This window comes from Calliphora vicina, chromosome 1 (assembly GCF_958450345.1).
Source record: "Calliphora vicina chromosome 1, idCalVici1.1, whole genome shotgun sequence".
Classification (NCBI taxonomy): Eukaryota; Metazoa; Arthropoda; class Insecta; order Diptera; family Calliphoridae; genus Calliphora; species Calliphora vicina.
The window spans coordinates 164541161-164553833 of NC_088780.1; the positions used below are offsets into that span (position 1 = coordinate 164541161).

General features: G+C 30.8%; 3 protein-coding genes across 3 annotated transcripts; 2 read left to right on the plus strand and 1 right to left on the minus strand.

Moving 5' to 3' along the window:
• Window positions 1–1535: 1535 nt before the first annotated feature.
• Window positions 1536–2046, minus strand: mRpS21 (mitochondrial ribosomal protein S21). Its single transcript, XM_065511450.1, has 2 exons — window positions 1796–2046; window positions 1536–1726 (listed from the first exon to the last, which is right to left on the minus strand). Exons 1-2 carry the CDS (start codon window positions 1940–1942, stop codon window positions 1610–1612), a joined length of 264 nt encoding a protein of 87 aa, XP_065367522.1. The 5' UTR covers window positions 1943–2046; the 3' UTR covers window positions 1536–1609.
• A 444-nt stretch (window positions 2047–2490) lies between these two features.
• Window positions 2491–10377, plus strand: Afti (aftiphilin). The gene is made up of 5 exons (XM_065516546.1): window positions 2491–2664; window positions 3105–3507; window positions 4869–6826; window positions 7260–7503; window positions 7654–10377. The coding sequence occupies exons 2-5, from the start codon at window positions 3345–3347 to the stop codon at window positions 9447–9449; spliced, it is 4161 nt and encodes a 1386-aa protein (XP_065372618.1). The 5' UTR covers window positions 2491–2664; window positions 3105–3344; the 3' UTR covers window positions 9450–10377.
• A 722-nt stretch (window positions 10378–11099) lies between these two features.
• LOC135960229 (uncharacterized) lies at window positions 11100–12329 on the plus strand. The gene is made up of 2 exons (XM_065511473.1): window positions 11100–11399; window positions 11456–12329. Exons 1-2 carry the CDS (start codon window positions 11151–11153, stop codon window positions 12107–12109), a joined length of 903 nt encoding a protein of 300 aa, XP_065367545.1. The 5' UTR covers window positions 11100–11150; the 3' UTR covers window positions 12110–12329.
• Window positions 12330–12673: the final 344 nt, after the last annotated feature.

The window sequence follows — 12673 nt, forward strand, 5'->3', positions numbered from 1 at the left end:
AGACATTTTTCATGCGGATATTGAGATACATATTCATTATTTCATTTGCGACAATTTTGTATTGAATTCTACAAAGTATTCCTCTGAATAAACTCTTTCAGAAAATTCAATATACAGTGAGACAGGCGAAGATATCGTAAAACTACTCCAATACAACATAATTTAATAGCAAGATAATTTAAGAATACAAATTTCCCAAAATTACATCCCAGAAGATTATCAGTAATCTAAAACTAGAATTTAGTTCTATACAATTTGACAAAGACCATTTAAACTGGTCGAGATAGTAATTCAATACATATTTCGTATTTAAATTTGAACAGAGCTTAAAATTACATTGAAAATACTTTAAAATTCATGAACATTTTAAATTTTCAAAAAAAAATTTAATTTTGGAATTTTAAAATGTAAGAAATTGGTATCAAATACAGCTAGAATAAGAATTCTCATAATTTACAGATTATTTTAACAGCTTCAACAATTTTAGAACATAAGTAAAAATTTTCGAAATTAATATAGCTTTTAACAGTTTTGAACATAACTTCTGTATAGAATAATTTAATTCAATAGAAAATATTTTCGAAATACAATGCATAAGTTAGTAGTAGTGGTATTGTATAATGAATTTTCGCAAATTTCATCAAAATTTGCCTTAAAAATTTTAATGCATTGCTTTATAGAACACTACACAAGTCATATACTACCCAACCCTAATTTATTAGTAGGGGGCGGATTTATATGCAAATGCATGTTTTTTCTCGAACGTCCAAATACAATGTAGACTAATTATCTATCCGAATCACACATTTTACTGTAAAATGGCATCGATTTGTTAGAGCATATTTTTGCATATTTTATTGATAATGAATGTTTTGTTATTTTTAACTTCAAAATGCATATTTATATGCATATTATCCCGATTTTTAATAAAAATATTATTTTTTTTGGCATCAATGGGCAATAAATTGTCTGGGCATAAAGTTTTTTGTTTCCCGACTAACTTCTTTCGACATCGAAAACTAACTGTATGTCTTCTTGATTTCTCTATCAGCAATTGAAAATTACAATTTCAAAATATTTAGCTTTAAAAACGTTAAGAGTTTTTTAAAGTATCAAAAATTCATTAAATGTATCAAAAACATTCAGATTTGTTGTAATTGTAATTTCGAGAAATAGGAGATTTTTAAAATTTTAAAATTCAAGTCGCATGGTTAATAATTTAAAGACTAGTATTCATCCCATGATATTAGAATTAATATACCCATCGTTTTCTCAGAAGAACAATTATAATTTTAAAACATTAACTATTTAATTTTTGTATAATTTAAAGAGTCCTAACTACTGGGAACTCTGATTTGTATTTTTTGGACATTGCGCTATCCATAGTTAATTATTTTATGTTTTTTCATGAAAATATAAGTGCATATTTTTTAATTTTTTAGGTCATATTTTGATTTTTTTGAATCATATTTTAGGCGCATATTTTTCAATAATAAATGCATAAAAATCCGCCCCCTATTTATTAGTTATATAAATTTAAAATCCTTATAATTTTATTATATTAAACGACTTATTTTAAATCATTATTAAACATTAATAAACACTTAATTTAATTGCAGCCGGGGAAGGGTTCAACGCGATTTTTACGCAAAACAAATTGTATTTTACGATTCATGTCTTCATTATAAATGGCTTTACATTTTTCGAAATTAACACGACGTCTCACCTAAAAGCAATAGATAATTGAAAGTTAATAATTAAATTAAAATGTAAAATATTAAAACAAATTACATACTTGGTATGGTTTCTCATAAAAGCGTGTGCGGCGAAATTGATCGAAAATTTCTTCTTTGCCCAAAATGCGATTCATCAAACGGCAGGCCTCCTCCACATTGTTATTTTGCACCAAAACAGTGCGGGCCAAAAATTTAATGTGTCTCATATTTAAACACTACAAAATTTAATAATTTTAAGTAATATTTTAATATTTTCCCAAACAACTTGTTAAATAATAAAGACACTTTTCCTTGTGAATGCAGCTGTTTACAAGAAATGTCAAAATCATATGTGTTTTCATAATAGTGGCCCCCAGTTTGGGCTGATTGGAATAATAATAAAGTGCTGCCAGATCTGTACAGATTTATTGTCTGTTCGTTGAACAGATCCGGCCACTCTCCGGATGACACCAACATGAGTACACACACATACCGTGCATTTCTTATGGGGACTGATTGGCTCATGACCTCCTAAATATAGCTCGTAAAAACCCAATTATGAATAAAAATTCCCCCGGAAGTTTTTCTCATTTTTCCTATTCAAATTCAATGATTTGGCTGAATATAAAAAAAATGGGTTTGCTGATATCAGCCATATAACTATTCACAATAGTTTGGTACTTTTTTACAAAACAGCGTTGCACTGCAGAGTAGCAGCATGTAAACATTCCTCTACACTAGTAACCCTGTTTTAGTATAGTGTATTTTTGTGAATGGATTGGAAAAAAGTTGTGTCAATTACGAAGAATAAAAAATATTTTATGGAATAATAGAAAAATCTTAATAAAATTTAACGTAAAGCAACTAATTAAGACATTTGCAATTTATTCATTAGCATTATTATTAAATAGTTAACATATTTTAGAGTATTTAGGTGGAAATATTGAAGGTGTGTATGAAGACTAGCAAGAAAAAAATAAAAAAAAACAAACCAGTGTATGACGAAAAATGAATGTTATTGATGTTTTCTGTTGGTTGATTGTGCATATTTCAGTAAAGTGTTTCTTTTCATCTTCTATTTGTTTTCTGGTGTTTTCTTTTTGTTTTAATTTTTATTACCTACAAATAGCTCAAGTGCTAATCTAACAATACTATTTCTTAACAATTTTTTTTTTTAAATATTTAACGTGTGTATTGATGTTAAGATTAGGAAATTGTTGTTTTTGTTTCCCCACTAACTTTTTGAGGACGTCATTAAATTTTATAAGTTTTTCCAAACTTGTAACAACATTTTTCACCTGGTTTGTTTTTTTACATTTTGCTAATTATTTGTAAATGCCTAAAAAATAGGAAAAAAAAAGTTAACATATGACTCAACCACCTTTGCAGCTTGGCAGTTGAAGAAATACATAATAAATAAGTACGAGTTAAATTAAAGCAGCTCAGAGTGTGTATTTGTTTGTGTTGTTGTGTGGATTCAATACATTTCTCACCCTCTTCCTGTTTTCGTATTGCTTTTTTTTTTTGTTAATTGCTACTGGTGCTGCCGCTGGTTTTGGTTGCTGCTGAAGGGGCCTTGTGTTATTTAAGCCAGGCTTGTAATTTCTAAAAGTGGTTGTTGATTTGAAAATGGTCAATGTACCACCAATACCACCACTATTATGCAGTACACCACCGCCCATTGATTTCGGTGAAGACGACGAGGACGTCGATGTTTTACCTCCCACTCTCGAAGGTGTGGACGATGATGATTTTGGTGACTTTAGAACCGTGGATGATATAAAAACAAATGGTAAGTTTAATACATAATTATGTATTTCATAATTGACTACATTTAAAGTTTTGAATTGAACTTTTGAAATTTCCAATTGGAATTCAGAAATATCTAATTATTTCCCAATTCTGGTAGTAAATCTACACCATTTCCAAATGTATTTCAGAAGTTTATAAATATATTCAGAAAATGTTTCCTGATGATCTGGCCTAAGCAACCAGTGAAATGAGCATAGGAATAATTAATTTCAGTGAATTTATCAATTATTTAATTGGAAATTTAGCACATAAAAACTAAATCCCTAAATATAATTAGAAGTTTAATTTCGAAAATTCAATTGGAATATTCTAAAAAACAGGCCAGATCATCAGGAACATTTTTTGGAATATATTTGGAAACTTCTGAAATATGTTTGGAAATGAAGTAGATTTACTACTAGTATAGGGAAATTCCTGAAAATAAGGACTAAGTCCATCATAAAATAAATTGTATTTCAGAAATTTCCAATTCAATTTCCGAAATTTCTAATTACGTATATATCAGAAATTTCCCACTGAATTTCAGTAATTTCCATTTGTATTTGAATTTTTACTTAAAAAGTTTATAATTGTATTTCAGAATTTTCCAATTGTTTTTCAGAAATTTCTGTTTGCATTTCAGAAATTTCAATTGGTATTGCTATTAGAATTTTCTGAAATAGGTACAAATGGAAATTTCTGAAAAACAATTAGAAAATTCTGAAATACAATTAGAAAATTCTGAATTCAATTTGGAAAATTCTGAAATACAAATGGAGGTTTCTGAAATACAATTAGAAATTTCTGAAATACAATTATTAACATCATCTGAAATACAATTGGTGAATATATGTACATAGAGCGAAAACTAAAAAAAGAACTCAAACGAAAAAATTACTCAAAAATGTTACACATACGAGTGTTGTTTTTGTTTTCACATAGTTTTTTTTTACAAATACATTCTCACCACATAGGTTTTTGAGAACTGAGTTAGGTTATATAAATTCACATAGAGCGGAAAATAGAAAAAAAAATACAAATATATTCACACATACGAGTATTATTTTTGTTTTCATATAGTTTTTTTACTAATACATCCACACCACTTAGGCTTTCGATAACTGAATCCTAATTCAGTTATCAAAAGCCTTTGACAAAAGAGTTTCCGCTCTCTGTCTATTTCTCTATATTAATTTCATTTGGAATTTTCACAATTTAAAATTTTAATTCTTCATTTAATTTCGAATTTTCTCAACTGCAACTTTTAATTATGAATTTCATATGGAATTTTCTAATTTTCAATGAAAAATGGTATAGTATTTATTAAATAATTGATTCAAAATTATTCATTTCTTATTATAGAACCTCTGCCTTCACCACGACCACCTTCGGTATGTGATTTACCACCTGTCAGTATTTATGATGGCTTAGCAATGCCTGATGAAGAAGAACTAACAAATCACACAACATCATCATCGCCACCACCAATAGATAATAAAATAAGAAATGATTCTAACAATACTACTAAATCCAAACACATAACAGAGGCATTCAATTTCGATGTAAAAAATACACACGATGATACTGAAAGCTCTGTGCTGGAAGAAGAATGCAAAAATCCACCAATTGAATTTAAAACAAAGGAGCAAACTGTTCAAAATGTTTTAGAAATAGAGTCAAATAAATTAGCAGCACCAAATAGTCAGACCGAATGTCCAGAAGATCAGACCATCATTCACTCAGGCACACTCAGTACGAGTAAAAATATTAAAGATTTATCCATTGAAACTTCAAATGTTGAAACGAAATATAAAAGTAATAAAACGAGCATAAGCTGCATGCAAAATATGGTGTCTATTGAAGATATAGAAGATGATTTAAGTGATGACGAGCTGTATTCACCAAAACAACCAAAAAATTTTGTTGAAACAGATAATTTGAGTGATTACTTCAAAATAGAAGAAGTTAAAACAACAAATAACGCTGGAAATGACACAAAATTCGATTCTAAGGATGTAGATGACAAATCTTTAGATTCTTTAGACAATAATAATGAATCTGCCTCATTAGGAAATGATAATGACAATGAATTTAAATCATTCTCCAGCAACAGTTTTATACAAAATAACTTTGACATGCCGCCACCTCTGCAGGATGATACAAATAGTATTGATGACGATGATTTTGGAGATTTCGCAGATTTTCAAGATTTCAGTACGGCTGGAACACCTGCAGAAATTCAAAACTTTGTAAATAATACAGTACCTGTCAATGACATAAACAACAAGCAACATAATAATAACGATTTAGAATTTAATGGTTTTACTGATTTTAACAATTATACTACAACTAAGGAAGAATATACAGATGTAAATACTGCTGATGGGATTGCTGCAGTTGAGGACACAAATGATATTGAGAATAATAAATTTAAAGATTCGGAGGAGGAAGAATTTGATCAATTTACTTCGCATGCTACAAAAGTAGCAGATAAATTGGAAGAAAAGTCCAAACAAAATTCATTAGAAATAGAAATTGCATCTCAGGAAATTTCACATGATAATTATAATGACTTTAATGAAGTAGAAACAACTGTAAATACTTCTGAAGATTTTGAAGAAATTTCGCCAGTCAATGAAAATGTAATGCCTATGGAAGAAACTTCTATAAATAAAAATAATAGTTTTGGTGAATTTAATTCAGCATCAGAAACTAATGATCATGATGATGATTTTGGTAATTTTGCTGAATTTCCTGAGCCTTCTCAAAATTTGGAAAACATAAATGCTGCAGAAGCCTCATATATTGAGGAACCAATGGAAGTGTCCAAAGACATTTCTAATGATGATGAAGAATTTGATGATTTTGCTGATTTTGAATCGCACGAAGTTAAACCCAAAACAGAGGAAGAAATGGCAAATGAAACAGCTGCATTTTCTTCTAAAGATGATAACAATGTCATTGAGAATGTTGAGGAGGAAGATGATGATGATGATTTTGGTGATTTTAATACAGCCCAACCCATAACACCAACTGCCGTTAGCCTAACTCTTACAAAAACTAGTCAAAATCCAACTGCAGCAACACCCGCACTACCATCATCACATAATCTTAATGAACGCATATCGAAAATATTACAATTAATGTTTACTCCGGCCATAAACCAAGCAGATGATACTGCTGATGAACCTAAAACCAATAAAATACAAGACATACCCTTTACATCCATTGATGCGGCAAAAGCTTTGGAATATCAATGGTTAAATTCGGATACACGCCATTCGTTCATAAGATCTCTGGGCATAGATTCAAGAAATATTGTAAGTTTAACCAACCATAAATTTGTAATATTTACTGTATTTATTTGATTATTTTAAATATGTGAGTCGATTTAACGGAAACGGGTTTAAAATATGTTAAAGGAATTCCGTCAAAAACGCTCCAATAAAACCGAATGGGTTTACCAAATGTCCGATTTTGTACAAAAATCTATTTTTTTTTAAAAAAAAATCAGATTTTTATTAAAAATAAGTTTCTTCACAAAAAATCAGTTTTTTTTATTAAAAATCCTGTTTTTCACTAAAAAAAAATATTTACCAAAAATCTATTTTTTTACAAAGAAAAAAAAATATTAAAATAATTTCGAAATAATCCAAATTATCGTTATCGTTACTTCTTAACCATTTGAAATCGCTAACCAACCTTGTTCTTCTTCAATCTTACTTTTTTTTTATTGATTTTGTATATTTTAAGCTTTTCGGAGAGAATTGGAATCCTTCGTTGCCACGTTTTGCAGCTAATTTAAGTTTCAATCCTTTAAAACCCATGAAACCTGTACAATCATCAAACAGTACAGCTGAATCTAGTTCTATATTAGAACCCATTTCAATGAATACCTCAGAATCTACTAAAACATTGGAAGTGACAGGCAATATCAAAAAGGAGACATTGGAGATAGATTGGAAGTCCTCAAGTACTGCAGAGCAAACAACTGAAGGTAGGCCTTTAATAAAAAAAAAGTAGTCCAAAAAAATCCATTTCACCCAAAAATATCATTCATATTTTTCATATCAATGTATTTAAAAATAGTTTTAGTTTTCAGAAAGTATTAATGATTAATATTTTAAACTTGTTAATTATATTCCAGCTTTTAAAGAGAATACCATAACATCAGCAGTTACATCAACTGCAGCTACATCTATGCCTTACGTATCCAATGAGCCGCCGCCTGCAGAACCAGTATCGTTAACAATTTTCGAAAATCCTCTCGACAACGAGGAGAAATTTTCGAAAACTCCACCCATTAGTGAAATGGAATCGGTAACAACATTTTCTACAGCTCTACCAACAACCACAATGGACAAAGAATTACCAGCAACACAGAATAATGCCAACAATCTAGATGATTTCACTATGAACGATGTTGAAGAAACCCTAAAAAATACACTCAACATAAGTGAAGTGGTAGTAACGTCTACATTTACGGGATCATTTAAAGAAACCCATATTTATACTCCACCCAAAACGAATGACTTTGAAACCAAACACACACAGGCAACGGCGACAACCACAACTTCAACATCACCTACCAAAGTTTCGCCCATAGATTTTGATTACGAAAAGGCCGCCATGGGTGTGATAATAGATGAAACGGTGGTGAAAAAGGAATATAGAGATGTGGAATATAATCCACCTTTTACCATGGAATCTCTTAGTAAATCTGTCCCTGCTAAGACGGACTTCGCTAATACCAATGCAAACGCAAACATCTTATGTGCAACTGATGCAAAAATATCGGCCACAGATGATGATCAGGAGTTTAATGATGATTTTAGCGAATTCCAATCAGTACCCAGTGAAGTAAACCTGCCTACTGTAGCTGCTATAGCCAAGCCCATAGCAGTCACAAATGCAAAACCTTTAGAAGTACCTAGAACGACAACTGTTTCACATGGTGGCATGATTTTAAGTCCGGCCATACTAATACCTCAGGCCATATCTATGGAAAATCAGAAACCGAAAATTGAATGGGGCGATTCTACAGCCACTATTAATCCCGAAGAATTGGCACGCATTGAGGAATTATTCCCCGAACCTAAATCCCTTAAATCCTCCAATGGCTCGAATTCATCACAAAAATCTACTCCTACCCACCAAGTGGCCTCTACTCCCTCCATAAGTGCCACCGTAGCCAATATGGAATTAGAGGGCAACATTAACAACCTTAATGATGACGATGATGACTGGTCTGATTTCGTTTCAGTAACCGTAACGAATAATGGCTCTGCTCATAGATCGGGTAGCAATAATAATAATTTGGGCAAAAGTCCAGCTGGTTCTCCGTTCAAACAAAGATCTCCCGTTGTAAACCATAGACTGCCACCTTCGATACACAACAATTCCAATAATGATGACGAATGGTCTGAGTTTGTGTCGAGTGCTCCGCCCACACAACAGCCACCGTCATATAGAGTTCCTCAATTTAATAGTGGTGCCTGGCAGAATGCTAATTTCTATAATAACCCGTTAAGCATGTATCACAAGGGTCCCTTTAATGTGCCCACAGCAACAGCATCAACACATCCAGCTCAAAAATCTCTTTACAATAACAATAATAACTACAATATCTCACAACAGCCATACCAAATCGCTAATAATATACCACCGGTTATGCTGGGCAACAACCAACAGACGCCCAACAATGCCTACCAGCAACAAATACATGTTATGCAAAACTTCTCCACAGCACCAGTACCTACTCCTGAACGCCTTTCAGCAGCAGCGGCCGCCGCCAAAAACAATCAATTCCAATCCATAGGCTCAGCCAAAGTAGCACCCAGTATAGCCTTAATACCAGATTTGGGATTTGTGGCACCAGCCATACCCACCCACACCTCATTCATCAACTCTTTGCCCAAACCAAGTATTAATACGAAAAAATGACGTTTGCTCAATCACAATCACCATCAAAATCCAACTACACACAACCACCACAACAGCCAAAATTCCCAAATGCAAACACAGCAACATTCCCGTTCAACAAATCGTTTTCAAAAGACGACTGCGTTGGCAACGACCGCCATGATGTCGAAAAATACTTACCGTTCCAATAATGCAAATGTATGTGTGTCTAGTTACAGTGATGATATTCTAATATAGAACCAAATTTAAACAAAAAAAAAAACAAAAAGATAAATGATATAAATGATAATTAGTCCTTAGATTCTCTCTCTGTGTGTGTATACTTTTTTAACTTAAATTTGTTTTTACTTAAGTTTAATATTAAATTTTTACCATTAAACAGCTTTATAGTGAGAAAATTGCTTAGACTACTCAACTTTCTCGTTATAATACTATTTAATAAGTATTTATAAAAAGAAGAAGAAAAAAACAAGATCCTCCGCTATTTAAAGAAAGTAAATAATATATAACATACATATTTGTACTTAATTGTGTTTTTGTTTTAGTTAGGTTTTGTCCTTAAAGCCTGTTTAGTCTTGTTAAAACCAAAAAAAGCAAACTATAAATGTTTATTTTTGGCATTATTTATTATGTTTTTTTTATAATTATTATTCGCCTTAAAGTAATGAGATTGTAAATATTATAATCACCATTTATTTTTAATAGTCTTTAGAATGTTTAAAGAGATAATGTTTTTTTTTTTGTTTCTTTGTTTTAATTCAACTTTCGATTTTATTATATCGTTCTTTCGGGGGCGTAAATTTAATATAAATTATGATTTTTATTTGTTTTTAAACATATATTATAACCAAAACTAATCATCAACTATTATATTATAAAAATGACAAAATAAATAGATAAAATAAATATATTGTTATAATACATTAAAAACGAAATACAAAACGCTAAATATGCTGTAATTATTTTATGTAAATTTTTAAAATACGATCAAAATCGGTTTTTTTTTAGTCGCAAACCGGCCATAAAAATCATTATTCTGCTTAATCCGAAACATACCGAAACATTTCAAATGTACCTATTATTATTGAAAAATCGATTCCAAAATCTACGTTTATCATTTCTAATTGTTTCGGTTTCGGAATTCTGCCAAATTTTGAGCGAATACTGGACAAAATCGATTTGTATAAAATTTCAAAATTATTCGAATGAGTAAAATTTAAATTATGAACCTTATATTGACCCTTATTTTGTACTTTTCGATGCCCACAAGGTCTTAAAATCGGATAATGCGTAAAGGCAAAAGGAAATACACATAGAACGAAAACTTGAAAAAACTCACAAAAAAAAACTCAAAATATTTACGCATTCGCACCAATTAGATTTTTGACAAGTGAGATAGGTTTTTGACAGCCGAGTTTCCGATCTATGTGTATATGTATATCTATGCCTTTGGGGGTTAGCAATCCGATAATCTTTTTTTGTTGCAACGATATGAGCACGAATAAATGTATCTATTGGATACTATCGTGTTGATTTATTCAATGTATCAAGAAATATAATGTATAATAATAATATGACATCATTATATGATATCTATGGTACCAAAACCTTGGTAACCTTTTGTATTATTTATTTACTTTTAATTTCCCAATAAAAAGTAGTTGTATTTAATCACTTCAAACATTATTTTCTAATAAAAGTTTTCTCGCTAATATCAAGAAAATGCCAAATAAATTGAACGAACAAAATGCGTCACACAAATTAAACGAATTTGGTTTTATGGACTATAAAAAGCCCTTGTGCAAACAACAAGATATGAGGACATCCACTTATCTGGGACACAAACCTATGGACGATACTATGCTGGGCAATAAGATACAAGCCAAATTCAAAGAAACGAGACCTTATGAGGAAGATCCAGTTTTAGAAAAGCATAGAACTAGTGATTATAAATCAAATTATGTGTGGAAGGTAAGCAGCAATAATCAGTCATACGAACAATATTGTGATCATTTTATTTAATTTAGTTTGGCAGTACCGATGAAATTCGCAATGTTTCTTTGGATAGAAAGATTCACTATATTAAGCCGTTTTACGAATGCAATCTCAAGTTTCTTAAACGTCCGATGCGTCCAGCTAGCAGTGTAACACATTCCGATTATCTCTGGCAACCAGAAACTCCCATTTCACCTCCAGTTTATCCATACATGCCTGAATCTGTATCGAGTACAAAAATCTTTATAGATCGTAATAAACCCGGCTTTTCAAAGTATTTAGATCCTGCAGCCACTACTACCAATCTAGATTATTGTTATCGTTCTCCCCAAGATGTCATGAACAGTATTGCGGCCAAAGATAATATAACATTTTGGAATTGGAAAGACATTGAATATCGTGAGAAGAAAGTGTTTCGCGTCAAGGATGCACAATTATGTGATAAATTGCCGTCGAAAGACTGTACCAAAAGACGCTGTGAATTTCCTAGCAAAGTCAGAGCTGTGCCCAATTCAGGTCTTACCACAGAAGTACGAGAAAATTATGTGAAACCTAATGGACGTTCAATTGTTTATGATGATAGTCATATAAGAAATGATTTAACTTTTGTGACCAGTGAACCAGTTATGGGCAAGACGGAATATGATGTATTGGGTTCTGGAGAATGTACACAAAAGTATGTTTAAAACGAAATAGGGATAACTTGAACCGAAATCTAACAAAATTATTCAGCCCAATTATGAATAAAAAATTTCGCTGGAGTTTGTTCCCCGGGAGTTTTTTCCCATTGAATTTGAATAGGAAAAATGAGAAAAGGGAGAAAACTCCCGGGGAATTTTTATTCATAATTGGGCTGATTATTTAAATATAACTTGTTCGAATTGTTTTATTGCAATTTAATTTTAGAATTGCTTCCAATCTAACACTATAAATAATTATGTATTACATTTGTTAAACAATTCATGAAGATCGTAAGACATATCCAAAAACACATTTTCAAATCAATTATAAGTATTGCAGTTTCTAAAAAATCTATATTGCCTGTAGCTAATAAATATTCAAAAATTACTGTTTAATTAAACTTTTCGCCATTAAAAATTTCACTTCCCGACAAAACCTTGACTTTTTAATTTCCATTATTTAAATGCACATCTATTCACGAACTCATCAATTTCATGCGTTAATATTAAAAACATTTATTAATTTATTTTTATTTAAACAAACATATTGTTAACACATTTTATTAACAT